At 41.7% G+C, this 15,428-nt stretch overlaps 6 protein-coding genes across 6 annotated transcripts, besides 1 other annotated feature; 5 read left to right on the forward strand and 1 right to left on the reverse strand.

Annotated features, from left to right (window-relative positions):
* Window positions 1-736: 736 nt before the first annotated feature.
* On the forward strand, window positions 737-4,115 carry BEWA_050710 (haloacid dehalogenase-like hydrolase family member protein; the record flags this gene model as incomplete). Its single annotated transcript, XM_004831998.1, has 2 exons — window positions 737-926; window positions 3,427-4,115. The coding sequence occupies 2 exons, from the start codon at window positions 737-739 to the stop codon at window positions 4,113-4,115; spliced, it is 879 nt and encodes a 292-aa protein (XP_004832055.1).
* A 432-nt stretch (window positions 4,116-4,547) lies between these two features.
* On the forward strand, window positions 4,548-5,403 carry BEWA_050720 (hypothetical protein; the record flags this gene model as incomplete). The annotated part of the gene is made up of 2 exons (XM_004831999.1): window positions 4,548-4,773; window positions 4,838-5,403. The coding sequence occupies 2 exons, from the start codon at window positions 4,548-4,550 to the stop codon at window positions 5,401-5,403; spliced, it is 792 nt and encodes a 263-aa protein (XP_004832056.1).
* Window positions 5,404-5,824: 421 nt separating this feature from the next.
* Window positions 5,825-7,420, forward strand: BEWA_050730 (hypothetical protein; the record flags this gene model as incomplete). The annotated part of the gene is made up of 1 exon (XM_004832000.1): window positions 5,825-7,420. The coding sequence occupies one exon, from the start codon at window positions 5,825-5,827 to the stop codon at window positions 7,418-7,420; it is 1,596 nt and encodes a 531-aa protein (XP_004832057.1).
* Window positions 7,421-7,943: 523 nt separating this feature from the next.
* On the forward strand, window positions 7,944-9,542 carry BEWA_050740 (DEAD box ATP-dependent RNA helicase family member protein; the record flags this gene model as incomplete). Its single annotated transcript, XM_004832001.1, has 6 exons — window positions 7,944-8,249; window positions 8,290-8,512; window positions 8,547-8,656; window positions 8,690-9,163; window positions 9,197-9,455; window positions 9,490-9,542. The coding sequence occupies 6 exons, from the start codon at window positions 7,944-7,946 to the stop codon at window positions 9,540-9,542; spliced, it is 1,425 nt and encodes a 474-aa protein (XP_004832058.1).
* Window positions 9,543-9,602: 60 nt separating this feature from the next.
* Window positions 9,603-11,340, reverse strand: BEWA_050750 (inosine-5'-monophosphate dehydrogenase, putative; the record flags this gene model as incomplete). Its single annotated transcript, XM_004832002.1, has 6 exons — window positions 11,205-11,340; window positions 11,032-11,170; window positions 10,508-10,996; window positions 10,337-10,472; window positions 10,063-10,299; window positions 9,603-10,028 (listed from the first exon to the last, which is right to left on the reverse strand). The coding sequence occupies exons 1-6, from the start codon at window positions 11,284-11,286 to the stop codon at window positions 9,603-9,605; spliced, it is 1,509 nt and encodes a 502-aa protein (XP_004832059.1). The 5' UTR covers window positions 11,287-11,340.
* A 1,473-nt stretch (window positions 11,341-12,813) lies between these two features.
* Window positions 12,814-15,358, forward strand: BEWA_050760 (conserved hypothetical protein; the record flags this gene model as incomplete). Its single annotated transcript, XM_004832003.1, has 2 exons — window positions 12,814-15,285; window positions 15,317-15,358. 2 exons carry the CDS (start codon window positions 12,814-12,816, stop codon window positions 15,356-15,358), a joined length of 2,514 nt encoding a protein of 837 aa, XP_004832060.1.
* Window positions 15,169-15,253: a sequence feature (GA-rich).
* Window positions 15,359-15,428: the final 70 nt, after the last annotated feature.

Consider the following 15,428-nt stretch of genomic DNA (forward strand, 5'->3'; position numbering starts at 1 on the left):
CCAAAAAATCGGTATACTTAATCCATGGATATTCCAGGGTATACACAGATTTACTTTGGCTCAAATTAGCATTTAAAATCGGTATATACGAATAATAAAATCTCAAATGTGTGCCTATACCTGGAAATTCCTTAAAATGATCTGTATATGTACTCGTCACTACCATCCGTTGGCCTAGAAAGAGCCAAGAAAGTCCCAGCTGAATGGCAAAGAAGGATCTTCTAGTCAATAAACCACCATTATTCCACCATTTTCCCTTCCTTTTCATCATCCTTTACCCATTAATGCGTTCACACCTTACCTCTTCTTTCTAATGTGTAGCGGAAGCAATTCATTCTCCCCTCATTCCTCAGCTTCAGAGCATATCTGAGCCATAATTCGCAATTATGCAAGACTAAATCATGACCCATCCAATTTTACCCTTGAAATCTCTGGAAAACTTCCAGGGAAAAAACGACAACTGGGCAGTGCCTCAAGTCCGCTCCCTGTACGCCCCGAGAGCCCAAACTTGGGCCGGTCATTCATGTTTGTGCCATCATGAAAATACCTGAGATTCGACAATTTATGGGCCCTGGCTGAGCTTCTGGAGCTTTTCTCTGGTCCCCATGTCCACCGAGAAAAACGAAGGCCTCAAAGTGCATTTTCCACCAGCAATTTTGACCAAAAATTTGTTCGTTTGCACTTTAAATTTCAAGGTTGTAAAATGCGCAATTTGGGGTCCATATAGTTGCAAATAATGGAGATTGACGGTACACATCCGGTCAAGGCCAACATATCGCAGTTTTTAAAGCCAGAGAGTCCACCAAAGTACTTTGGAATCGACATTGACGGGACTTTCTACACCAAGAGTGCGACAGGGCTCGAGAAGAACATTGAAGCTTTCGCAGAAGCCACAAAGAAGGGTTTTGTTCCGTTCTTTTGTACGGGTAAGTTGAATGCGATGTCTTGAGCAAAGCGAAATGTCCCGAAGGATGAGGGACTATAGCGAACGCAGTGAGCTCTTCTGTCTAGTAGGATTATCACTGTACAAGTACGACTGTAAGGAGTACTGAAACAGGTGACCTACCGACGTCAAGGACTAGGGAGTAGGTCACTATGGAATGAACAAGGTGGATGTAACAGCAATGGCATAGGTGACCTATGGGAGCCCTTAGAAGAATGGAGGACTCTCTGTGTTCCCAAGGTTTGGTAGAGAACCATTGCCATTATGAAAACTCTTCAGTATAGGAGCCTATCTTTACAGTTATTGGTAGAGGAATGTTCCATATTATAATACGGTGAACTAGTTGTGAGTGAGGATGAATGTATGGATGAGGAGTAGATAGGAGGGTACTAACTTGGCATTCATCCCTACTGACCATTCTGCTCACACCAGTTGAGACATGAATGGATGACCACTATGGATGAAGATTGTGGAGGAATGATAGGATAGTATGGCGTATTAAGACACTATGAGAGAGACTAGTGTAGTATACTAGTGAGTGAAGATGTAGTATGAGTTGTGGAGTCCGGTTGGATCTTGATCCAAAGGATGGTACTACCGAGAAATATGGAATAACATGCACAAAAAATGATAGTGATACGAAAGTTCCAGGAGGATATAACTCTTATAAATATGCTGACTCAGAGGGAAGTTCTACGGGATCATTCACTCTTTCCGCTTTTCTGTTTAAGGGAGATACACTCCCTGGAATAATACTGTATCCAATACCAGTTAAAAGTGTTACAACGTATTTTGATGGTGATGAGAAAAGGCTCCTGTTAATACATATATTACTGTTAGACAGAAGTCACAAATACTATCTAAATCCAGACACCACTGAAAGTCCGGAAAAGGTAACCTTTACAGAATTTGTTCCTCAAAAGAAACAGTCTCTAGACAATGATGATCTTGGTCGTGTTCTTGGTAACATAGAGAGATATAAAGGATTTGACATTATTAAACTTAACAGTACTGATGGTGAGCTTGTCAAGAAACTTGTTGGAGAAAATTACTTAGTATTTAGCCTTGAGAAAGGACCAAACAATAACTATATATCTGAAGTTATTAGTGATAGTGTCACTGTTACTGGTAATGAAGATACAGGTGGATTTATCAAGGTTCGACATACCCCGACCTGTTATCGTCAATTTAGACTACTCGGTATTAGACTTCCAGGTAGAAAATATATGAAGGTTAATGGTGGTTTTCCAAATGACCTTTTTGAAGAGTTTTATGTTTACTATGGGAGCTCCTATCAAGGTTATGGTGATCCTATTCTGATAGATTTAAAGGTATTAATTGATGCTATTGATTCTAGTGGCTATATTCCCAGTCGGTGCTACATCACAAAAAATACTTCAGAGGGTAAATGGGATATTCGTAAGATAGGATCGTATATAGATGAGAGAAATGGTGGACTTAGACAGGTTCTCCAAAGTATCTCCGCAAATGGCAAACTTGCAGTGGATTCTATAGAACCTCCTGATCTCAAGAGCAAACTTGGTGATATAAGAGGACTTTCCATTGATTTAACAAAGACGAAAGAAGGATCGGCAGGATCCAATGGAACATACACATCTAATGGAGTTTATATCCCCTACAAAAAAGACACACCCATTGGTTCATACGTTTATCATACCATTACTCATTGTTACGGTTTCCCAAATTTCACCATAAAGACTATTAAAACACTCACTGGGGATATAGTATCCGATAAGTTACCTCATGGCATAGTTTTTGGTGGGTTTTATGCCAACTACAGTGGCTCAGAGTACAACAACCTGTTGTTCCTGGAATTACTTTGCCTTTATAATTCCCAAGAGTCAAAATCTCCTAGATACGTCTATTACTATTGCAAAGATGGCAGTCAATGGATGGGATATATTCTCAGTACAACAGTTGGTGAAGGTGTAAGTGATATGCTAAGTGTCATAGAGCATATTCGAAGTAATAATGGAAAGATAAACCTTGAAAATTCTGGTACTCTTGAAGAAAATTTAAAAAGCAAAATTACTAAGTATACACCAGATACATTAGAAGTTGAGGATGATGAACTTGGTATCTCTGAACCTCAAACGGGTTCCTCTCCTGGACTTAGTGGAGGGGAGAAGGCAGGGATATCTATTGCAAGTATAGGTACAGGAGGCGCGATTACCGGTCTCGCTGTATGGAAGGGCCCCGCTCTACTTGCACGACTAATAACTCGCATGTAAAATATAGTCCATACTCTAAGTAGCCAGTACTATGACCAAGAGACTCTCCCCTCTAGACTATTCTCTTGTTGGTATACTGGAATGCTAGAGAGTCTCTAACCTTAACTCTTGGCATACAACATTACTTCTTTCATGCTACCCATTACGGTCACTCATCCTCACTACGTTCGGATAGTCCTCCGCTCAGCTTTACATGTACAATCGCATTGCATACATTAATACTTTTTACAGGAAGATCCATTGAATCGTCATTAGCTGTAATTGGCTCCGGTTTTTCAGAAAGGACGGGGTACAAGGGCTATCCAGGTGTTTACAATAATGGTTCGCTAGTTTACGATGAATGTGGAAGAATAGCACATTCCGAAGGATTTACCAGAGAGTTTTTAGAAAAGTTTGGTAGATTCCTTATTGAAAAGGGGCTGGCTCCAAATGTAGTATTTTACACGGAGCATGGTGCATGTTCGCTTTCTCCCCTCTATGAAAGGCTAATGAAATTTTCAGTAATGCGCAAACTTCCAATTCCACAAGTGGTAACACTTGAAGGACTCTTGCAGGAGAATATTCTGATAATCAAGTACGCGGAATTTGACATGAAACTTTCTGGTCTCCACGAAGACGTAGATTATGCAAGGACAATAACTCTTTCAAATTGGCTATATACCATAAATCCTGCCGGTGTAAATAAATCTATAGGTCTGAAGAAGCTCATGGAACACTATGGCCTCTCGTCAAAAGATTGTGGATTTATTGGTGATGGAGATAATGATACAGAAGCTATGGAGTTTTGTGACCATTCATTTTGTGTTGATGATACACCAGATTATGTCAAGAGGCATGCCAAGTGGGTCTTGGACAAAGGTCATGATGAGGGAGCTGTATCTCAAGCACTGGAACTCATATACGGACCATTTTCTCAATAGTATGTCTTATCCAGGATTTGTAGCGCTAGGTTCATACTCTACACACCCTGGTGTTTGTAACTAGACCAAGAATTGTTATGTTATATCTCTGTTTATCCGGGACATTCTGTCAATCTCCAGGATTATTTCAGTTTTCATAAACCGTGGAGACTTCTATAACATCTCAATTGGGAAATTCAGTAGAATAATCACTCAGAGGTAGTCCCTTTATAGTGCCTTTTCGGGGCTGATATTGGCTCTTCTGAAAGACCTTATGGTAAATTGAGGATCACACTATTTTTACACTATTGGAGTACTGTATCTAGCTCAGCTTTAAATGTCTACTGGCACTGTTTCTTCCTGATCATCTCTTCTTCACCCCCATGCATGGTCTGTGTTCCTAATTAGTAACATCGCAAAATGAGGATCCTCACCATCCTCTGTACACTGTTAATGCTGAAACAATGCATTTGTGATTCCACCGAGAAGCTTGCCGGAGGAGTACAAACTGAAAAGCAGGAGGGACCGCAAGTTCCTCAACAATCTGTTCCTGATACACCTAAAGAGCTTAATGAGGATACCATTGATCTTGAGGATGTTACGGATACTCGCTACAAGGTAGTTGACGTAGATATTTCTGGAATTCCTTCGAGGATACATCTGGTGAGGCCAGAGGAAAGTATTCGAAAGGTTGTCAAGGAAAATACAAACATGGACGGGTTTTATTGATCATTCAAGATCAGGTGGAGATAGACCAACTGTACCATATATAGAAAAGTGTTTTTACTGTGTAACCTTCCTAAAGAACGGTGAGCCAAAAGCTATTCTAGTTAAGGTAGATGACGCTCATGGATCATACAAAGATAAAACTGGATGTCGTGGTAAACCGGGTTGGAGTAATACAAGTACTTATAACTATACGAAAAAGCTTGAAACCTTGAAAATAAATACAGATCCTCCAAAAAAGTTTACTTTGGACATCTCTTCTCTCAAGGAAGATGAAAGGTTTAAGCTTGTAAAGGAAGATCGGGATGGTATTGCCACTCTCTATTACTCTTCACAACCTGGGCATCTTATAGAAAAGATTGTGGATGGAGATTTGGAAGTGTGGACTGCCAGTGATAATCAAGTTTGCTATTTCTGTGAACTCCATTCCAAGGGTGACTCAAAGCTGCTAAGAATGCACGCAGAGAAGGGCTATGCCATTATATTTGGCTGGTATGAAAAGTCTCGTGGCAAATGGAATGTCATAAGAGAGAAGGAATTTTATAAGAAGCTTGAGATGAGTGAGGTTACTGCAATAACATAAATCTATACTTCCATCATCGCACTTTGCAACTTATGCTCTCTCATATCTACTGGAAATTAAATACGGAAAATTGTCATTAATAATGTAGTGCTATTTACCAATTGTATTAGTTGATTTGTAAATTGTTATATTTGTCTATTACACACTAGGCAAGTTAATAGATATGGTTTATAATGAACTAGTGTAACCATTCGTTTTCAAGATGATGTGAGTTTATTCAAACCATAAAAGGTAAGAAACATATACTGACGTTATGTGATTAAAAGAATCTAACTTACTACTATATTGAGTTTATATTTATGGTATGCATGTAAAAATCCCCCATGATTGTCTGGACGATCTCACACGTTATAAAGCGCGAAGCCACTCTGCAAATGCTCACTATAAACGATATAAGATAAAAACACGCATCGAAGGCAAAATGTCAAAAACTTGTGATCCTGGTTTATTTTGGACTTATGTAGACGTTGACACTGATAAAATCAGTGGCAGCCATTATATGGATGCATGCAATACAAGAGTAACTCTCACAAAAAATGATAATACACCTAACAATGAATACAAAGAGTATCTACACCAAGTTCCACAAGGTGGATATTATTTGGGTGGGATTTATCACAATAACAAACTCCTACTAGGATTCCAAAAACTTAATTATTACAAGGATGTCAAAGTATATTATCTTCGTTATGATACTAATAATTTGGCACCAGTACTAATTGGAATTACTAAAGATGAGACTAAGTATGATTACTATAAGTATAATAGCATAAAGCCATCCGAAAAATGGGAAAGAGAATACAGTATAGAATCTAGTGGAAATAATCTCGGGCAAAAACTTAATGAAATAACTAGCACCTACGCGAAAATAGTAATTCTAAACCTTAATAAAACTCAAAATAATGACAAGTATGAAGTTGATGGAAATGATATACCTACCAATTCATACGCTTGTATGAGTGTAACTTCTACAGTCATTCACGGCGTTTATAAAAAGTGTACACATAGTTACGAGCATCTAAAAATACGAGTTATTTCTACAAAGTATAGGGGCGAATACATACCGTTTGATGAGTCACCAGCTGATACAATGTGCAGGTGTGTAAACGTCTACTATTGGATTCACGATCATGGTCACGCAAGTCCCTTTATTCTTGAATTCGAATCTGAGTCCAAACCAGTTTACTACAAGTTAGATGGTGTATATGATGGGCGAAAAGTCAGCGGAAAAGTCAAACAGTGGAAGCTTGACAATCGGGTAACAACTGAGAATCTCAAAGAGGAACTGGATACTCTAAACTGCGACATAAACAGGGCACATAGGATAGACATATCCGTAAACAAGGACCAAGCAGTCACTTTCTGTACGTCATGCTCAGCAAAGACAACAGCGGTCTATCTAAGATCTGAAAATGTAAAGAACATTTACAGGGCATCAACTCACACTTTAGAAGATACTCATGAACATATTGGTCAACTTACTTACAAATCGGAAATTCTGGAAGGAATCGATTATGTAACTGGTGCTAACACAGTTACCATAATTCGCCATCCTGTGAGCAATTCCGACCCTAGCCTATTAAACTACGCTGGTAAATGGTACAGAAAGGGACAAGATAATAAGAATAGGTGGGATGTTATAGTAGGTGCAGATAATGTAAACGTAGATGATGCGGATGGGATAATCACTCTTTTAGAAAATAAAGTTCCCGTGCCTGGCCTACCACCTCAACCTACTCCACCCAGTCATAAAGATAGCAGTGGCACTAGAGATTCTACCAGTGACGATTCACACATTAATATCCATGAAACGAAGCAAAAGGTCCGAGAACATGAGTCTGGAAAGAGTGGACCTCCCATTGTTGGCATAGTAGTCGGAGCAGTCATAGGATTAGCCCTTGCATGTTTTGTCGTCCATGAAGGCTTTATGCTACGCAGGAACCCAGAAAAGAGTTTCATAGTAAGACTGAGAAATAGATTCAACCAGTTCAGCTACCTTGTTCTCCAAAGGGAATAAGCAGTGGACATTCATTCCTCAATCATCCATAACAACTCTTCCCATTCATTCTTCGCCAAAGCTACGGAGCGAGGATGCAATGAGTGGCAAAGAGTGGTACAGAGACAGTCTTTAGATGAACAAACTGGCATGGAACGGCAAGCGCGAAAAGGACCAAAACGAAAGCAAAGGGTAGGGCCGAGCAGCCTAATCCTAAAACGGACCCAGGACCTTCTTGCAGTCCATAACACTAGACATCATCAGACATAACATCCATAACTCTAAAAATCCATGCTATACCTGCATATTCCGCTACAAATTCTCAATTTTCACAAAAATGTCGCCATCTCACGACATGTCCAAAATAAACCAAAACCCTTGCGCCCATAGCCTTTAAACACTACCATCAATTGGCAGAAGGAGAGGAGAGTCACAAATCGGACGGGAAGGGCATTTATGTATAGTGCCAGCGGGAGGCCCTGTGGGACCTCCGTCCGGCGGTTTAGTCCATAAACTTTCAGCCAGAAATGTAAAATATCGCATAATGTCAAACGAGATCTTCAGCAAGCTGTGCAGAGGCACAAACTTCAGGGGAGGTCCGTCCTCCAAACTCGTGCTCTACAAATCGCAAAAGACGGGGGACTCGCAGCCAGAGGCGGAGCCAGACGTCACCTTTGATGATCGGTCGAGGGTTTCCACCCTGGACGGCGAGTTATTTACCGACTACGAGGAGATTGAGCGTTTTGAGGACATTTGCCAGGATTCCGTGGACAAAGACGCTCTAAAGGAGATTTTAGAGGCTCTAAGGTCTAGACTAAAGATCAAGCTCTGCACTCCTATCCAGAAACACGTTGGTTGTCCCCTGAAAACGCTCATTCACTTTCTTCCAGGTTCTTCCTATTGCCCTAAAGGGCGAAGACGTCGTTGCTGTGGCTCCCACTGGCTCCGGGAAGACGTTGTCTTACCTCATTCCCATCCTTCTCAACGTCAAGGTTCGTCCCTGCTCCCCTCTCACCCATTCCTTACAGAATGATAACTCGATAAAGGCTCTGGTTATAACACCGACTGTGGAACTCGTACAGCAGGTTAAACGGGAATGCATATTTTTGACAGGTTTGTCCGTTTACGAGAAATGCAATGCGCCCAGGAGAGGATGGAATTAAGGTCTCTGCACTCGAAAAGAGCCAAGAATCATTTGATGCTCCTCTGGCAATCTCGACACCAAAGACGCTGCTAACGCTCCTGGAAAAGTTTGAGGTATTTTCCGATTCTGCGAAACATTGTGCGCAGGACATGCTAAAGGAATGCAAGTATCTCGTCCTTGACGAGGTGGACAAGTTGCTAGAGGATGGCTACGTTGACCATATTGATAAGATCCTCGAGGCTTTAAGGACCAAGAATGTAGATGCTCATGTACAAAAGATGATTTTCAGCTCTACACTGCAGCAAAGTGTGCTCAGCCTAGTCTCTACATTCATGCCAAACGCAATTCATGTCACCATTGGGTCCGAAAATTGCGCGTGCACAAACGTTAGCCAGGAGTTAGTCTGTGTGACAAATGACAAGGGCAAGTTAATGACGCTCCGACAGCTTATTCTGGAGGGAAAATTGATACCACCCGTGCTAGTCTTTTTGCAAACAATCGAAAGGGTAAACGAGCTCTACAACGAACTTAAAGGTGAAAATGTTCGCGTGCAAAAATTTACTTCGGAGCTCACAGTTTCCAAAAGGGCGCAAATTATAGAAAAGTTTAGAACTGGAGAGGTTTGTCTATTGTTTACCAATCATGGCCTACAGATTTGGATCCTGCTATGCACAGATATTTTAGCCCGTGGAGTTGACTTTAAGGGGATAGACTCCGTAGTCAATTTCGACCTGCCACTAACTCCGCAAGTCTACATCAACAGGGTTGGAAGAGCGGGCAGAGGCCTCAAAAAAGGCAGGAGCATAACATTCTTCACACTCAGAGATTTGAAAATCATGAAACATATAGTACAAATTATGAAAATTTCTGGCGCACAGGTGCCAGATTATTTACAAGACATACAAGAAAACGGTACGTGACATGTCTATTTTACAAGCGTACTTAGGTAAAGTAACAGAAAAGAGGCCTCCGAATAGAGGAAATATTTCAAAGAGGTAAAACAAAAGTTCATGTCTTTTGACAAGATTCTTCAGGCAGAAGAAAAGGCGATAATGTACATTATTTTATATTTGAAATTGTCTTTGAAACGTTGCCTTCAATTAGTGAATTCGTTGATCTGTGCTCCACGCGAAGTTCCCCTGAGTAAAGTGCTCTATGAAGTTCCGGAATCGTCTTGTAGCCACAATTCTGCATTCCATGCTTCACACCTTCAACAAGCGCAGGGACAATGTTATTCACAGAGCCCTTGTCAGTCAAGAGACCGGAAACTCCCTGAGAAACAACGTTGTTACTATCCATATTGTAACGGGAGATTGAACCTTCTCCTCCAAGGATCTTTTTGGAATACAAAACAGCGTCCAGACTTCCCATACCCCTGTAGCTCTTCATACGCAGACCGTTGTTGACATAATAGTCTCCAGGAGCCTCTTTTGTACCCGCAAGAATGTTGCCACCCATAATTGTCGATGCACCCAGAGACAGAGCCTAAAAACATGTGCATGCACTCATGCAAACGAACCTTCATGATATCGCCAGAGTGCTTGATACCACCATCTGCAATAATCGGAACTCCATTTCCATACTCCATAGCATATCTGGAGACATAGTAAACGGCAGTAGCCTGGGATCTTCCAACACCGCAGACGTTTTGAGTGGTACAAATCGAACCAGAGCCCATACCAACCTTTAGCGCATCAGCACCTGCATTCAGCAGATTCTTTGCCTGGCTTCCAGTAACAACATTTCCGGCGACAACCTGAATGTTTTATAGCCACAGTTGCAACAAAACGTACCTCAACGTTTGGATAGGCGCTTTTTAGTTGCTTCAAAAGGTCGATTTGGTAAATGCTATTTCCCTGGCTAGAGTCAATAACCAAAAGATCTGCCTTCGCCTCCAAGAGTTTGGCTGCTCTTTCAAGCGCTCCTGGCCTGTAAAAAAACTTGCATGCACGGGGGAAACCTACATTGTGGAAATGGCAGCCCCTACCATAAGTTGGCTATTCTCGTCCTTTGAAGCGTCCGGATAAAGCTTATTCTTGTAGTAATCGGATCTTGTAACCATAGAGACGAGTTCGTAGGCGTCGTTGACTATGGGAAGGATTCCTCTCTTGCTCTTAAAGAGCAACCCGTTTGCACCCTCCAGGGTCAGCGACTTGTCTCCAACAATCATATCAGTCGTCATCACTTCGCTCATGGGTGTGTCCTTGGATTCCACAAAGTAAATGTCTGTGTTAGTGACAATTCCCAAGAGTTTTGAGCCGCTATGCCCATCGACTGTGATGGGCACAGAGTGGTAGCCCAGCCTATCTCGAATTTCTATCCAGTCAGCAACGGTATCAGTAGGTTTTAGGCAGTGCGGTTTCATCACAAATCCGTTCTCGAAGCGTTTCACAGCCCGGATCTCCTCGATTGCTCTTTCCAGTGGCAAGTTGTTGTGGATGATGCCGATTCCTCTGCAAATAAAAGTGAAGGACCGAGCAATTCTTACCCTAAAAGTGCCATTGCAGTGGCCATCTTTGACTCCGTGACTGTATCCATAGGCGAAGATACAATCGGAATCCTCAATTTGATGTTTTTTGTCAAATTTGACGTCAGATTTATCTCGCTCTTGGGTCCACTAATGTATCCTACGGACGTTTGATCACTGGAAATGCGTCTCACCTGGAAGGATGATAATGTCATCGTAGGTGTAAGCCTCCGTCGTGGAGTCAAACAGCTGAGCGACTGTGTAACCATCTGCCATATTTGCAAGTTTCAACAAATTTTGAGAGATGACTGGAATTTATAAATTCTGCTCCCGAGTGTACATGTAAAGCCCAAGCCCTAAATGCCGGAATCCCACGTGGGTGTCGCCCAAACCTCAATTGCACACTCGCCTCCAAAAATCCAAAACCACACTACAAGTCGGGTAAAATATCTTTTAAAAGTACACATTCACCAAAGCCGCCATTTTCCTCATTGCAGCTCCTCAAATGCACGAGCCGACACTCGAGCAAGATGGGCACACATTTGAGCATTTATCCCTCCTTCCCCCGTTTCGTATGTCCCTTTACTGTATAACGTGTTCCGTCTCTTGATAATGACCCGCAACAGAGAAATACGCCGAGAGTGGCCAAGTCCTCCTTCCTGTATGGATGCGTGGCGATCTCGGCCTCCTCAGTCTTCTTCTTGCCCTTTAAAGAGTAGAATATTACCGGTAATAACGCTGGAATGCCTACCAAATGAGTTTACTGTGACGAAAAGGCTAGCTATTAGCCCAGAGGAGAATTGATGGGTGTATCTCCTGTTTCCGCAGGAATGGGTCATTTACTTTGTAAGCAAAAGGGACTGTTTAAACGACCACCAATTGTAAGTTCAGGGAGGATGGAGTGAACTACTTGATAAATTCTGACAGTTCATTCATGTTCCGTAAAGGTCTGAACGGGAACTATTCCTTCTTGGCAGAGAGGTACGGTTTTACCATAGACGAATCCAAGAGGACTAATATAAATGTCGCAAAAGCTGCTTTTCTTCCAGAAGATGAAAAGGACCAACCCTTGGAGAGGCTATACAAGGCTTATGGAATGTAGAGTACTGGCAATGCTAGACCCTTTGAACGATCACATTCACCTTGTAGGTGAATGTTATAGTCATAAATGTAGTTTTATCTCCAACTCACTTCACGGAGCTTATAAATTTTGTTCTACATGCATTACATGTACTCTTTGGGCATATCTAGGCTGTCAAGGAGACGGAACAGGCTCTGCATGAATGTCTCCAGTTGCTACCCTCGTAAAACCTGCCACGAATGACCATTCCTCAGTCACTCTGTAGCCGTGTATACCATACACAGTCTCCGTAGAGCCCCTAATGGATGTCTTTTAGCGAGGTAATGAATGAGCAAGAGAAATGGAATCTGAGCTTGCTAGAGCATCCCGCGACCTATAGAGACCGCAACAGTCGCACATTACGGTGGAATCCATACCTCTGGTCATTCCATAGTGTTGAAGAGCAAAGGCATCCATTAAATTCCATAGCTAGCATTCAGTGCTTAACGAGTAGACAAGTTCTGGCCATTTTGGAGCACTACGCAACCTACTCTTCATACCCTGAGGCGCAAATAAAATGGTATAAAACACAGGAATAGTATTAATGTGATATTGAATAGAGAATGAGCGCAAATTCGCTCATTCTTCAGCTCTTCTTCCTGGTACCCCAGATGTCTAGGAAGAAACGATAGCTCCGTTTTCCCTTCATTCTCGGTACCAAGTCTCTACAAGATGGCAGGAATATGAATATCCTAGTGCTGTTCTATATCGTATTCCTGTCTAGACTTTGTAGCTCGGCGGATTCTCGAGATGGCGGAAATAACGGATCGACCGGGACTTTAGTATCCAAACTTGACGGTTCTAAGTACAATGTATCGGCATCCAATAGTAATGGTGTTCCTGTTTTACAATGTAAACCAAGGTCTGGCGTTCTAGCTAATGAACTCAAGTACGGAGGTGAGACTATATGGGATGGAAAGGGCAAAGTACAAGTTTTACTGGCCCTAATATACTTTAAAGGAGATAAACCAGAAGTAGTAACATTGCAGTGTAAGGAAAATGACAAGAATCCAACGCTCTTCCTTCACAAGGATGGTAGCAAGTGGGTAGATTGTAAGGAAGAACATGAAAGGAAACTCAAGGGACTGCAGAATGCTGCGAAATCTGAAGAATCTGATGAAGAGGAGGACGCTACTAACGATGGACAAGACGATGTGCCAGCGTATACAGCTGAGGAGATAGAGGAATTCAAAAAGCATTTGATTAAGCTTGCTTCAAAAGTCGATAAGACTGTAGTCAAGGTAGATGGTGTAACGGAAGATAACCTCTTTGCTCTAAAACTTACTCCTAAAGATGAAAAAGCAGTAACTAAAGTAAAGTATGATGATAAGGAGGTATGGTCCGGCGGTGGGCTCTTTAGTAAATCAAATTTAGTGGAGGCTATAATATATTTTTATAAGGAGATTCCAGCATTAGTTAATATTAAGGTAGTCAAAGGAGGTAAAGAATCCACGGTTTATAGATACTATGACGCTCGTGGGTTTTGGTGTGATTCCGAAGAGGAGCAATTCAACAACTTCTTGGAGGGTACTAAAAAACAGGTAGAGAAGCTTAAAGCTAAAGAAGCTGAGAAAGCTGCTAAACAGGAACCTAATACTCTTGATATTGCCAATCCAGATTCTCAACCTTCGAATGAACAAGAGGATGTTAAGGACGTTAGTAAATCATCAGCCAAACCTACTCCAGAAGAGCCCAAGAAAGAGCAAGACGAAGAAGATGAAGTTAAAGAGGAAGAGGCTGAAGAACCAGATCAACCTTCACAAGAACAGCCACCAGCTAAGCCTGTAACTCTGAGTGAACGTGCCAAAAAGGTTGATGCAAAGTTGTTTGATGTGAGAGAATCTAGCTCTAATGGCGTATTCTATTTGACCTGTACACCAAAGGATAAGAAGAATCCTACAAAGCTTGTTTATGGAAGTGAGACCATATGGAGCGGAAACAAAAGCGTACTGTTCTTATCGGCTTTAATCTATTTTAAAGGAGATCAACCATATATTGTAACATTGAGCAAGAAAGAAAATGGAAAGGAAGATATTCTTTTCCTCCATTATGACGGTAAAAAGTGGGTAGAGAATAAGACTATACATGCAACAAAGCTCAATGAACTGAGAGATGCCTCTAAACCGGAAGATGTTCCAGAAGCAGCCAAGAAGAAACAGGATGTTACACCTTCTCAGAAAGCTCCAGTACAGACAAATACACAGCCAGCTGAGCATACCACCAAGGGTAATGCCAATAAAGAGCAAGATGGTAAGCAAGTTCAAGCGAAAGAGCAGACTACTGTTCAGCCACAAAATCCTCTTGAAACTACTGAACAAGAATCTATTAAATCTGAACTTACAAGTCCCTTCCTGGACAAGGTAGACACATCCCTATTTGATATCGAGGAGGCAGAGGAAGATACTGTCAAGGTTCTAAAGCTAAAGGAAAAGGATGGTGTTAAGGCCACTGAGGTAAACTACGATGGGCAAAGGATATTGTCTGGATGGAAACTTGGTTCTTGCCCGTCAGCACTACTCTACATGGACCAAGATAGACCCACTCTCGCAGTCGTTGATTTCCAGTGTAACGGTAATGTTACAAAGGTTTACAGATATCATGATGGTAAGCAGTGGAAAGATGGTAATGAGAGCAATCACAAGAAGAAATTAGAGCTATTGAAAGAGAAGTATAAACCTAATGAGGAAGCCTCTATAGAAGCTCTTCTGGACCTGCCAGAGCATATTCCAGAACATCCTCAAGAGTTTGAAGATGAGGATGAAGACCCATCATTTAATGACGATGACGACTGGGATGGACCTTTATCTCAAGAACAGGAAGAAGATGATGATCCAGACTTAGAACCAGAACCAGAGAGACGTCCTCGAAAAAGCAGAAACTCGACACGAAGGGAATCTAACGCATACAAATCCCGAGGTTCTAGTGAGAAATTACCAGAGGATGAAGACTCAGAACTTAATGACGGCTTCTGGGATACTCCTGACGACTACTCTGAAAGGCAAGGTGATACCCAAGACGAACCAGATGGACTTGTAATTGAAGATGAAGAGGATGGGGAAGAAGAAGCTGAGGATGACGAAGTAGAAGATATAGGGGAGGAAGAGGAAGATGAAAAGGAAGAAGTGGAGGAACCCGAAAATTCTTCTGGCAGTCCAGTTAGCATTGATATAGCCCAACCAAGTTCAGCTTGCAGACGTTTTGAATACATCTATGAAGACAATCATGTGAGACTTCTTATTCCATATGATGGTTCTCCCGTTGTAAAAATGTTTGATGGTAGAACTGTTCTATGGGAGGT

This window comes from Theileria equi, assembly GCF_000342415.1.
Source record: "Theileria equi strain WA chromosome 4 map unlocalized gcontig_1105316255041, whole genome shotgun sequence".
Taxonomy (NCBI): domain Eukaryota; phylum Apicomplexa; class Aconoidasida; order Piroplasmida; family Theileriidae; genus Theileria; species Theileria equi.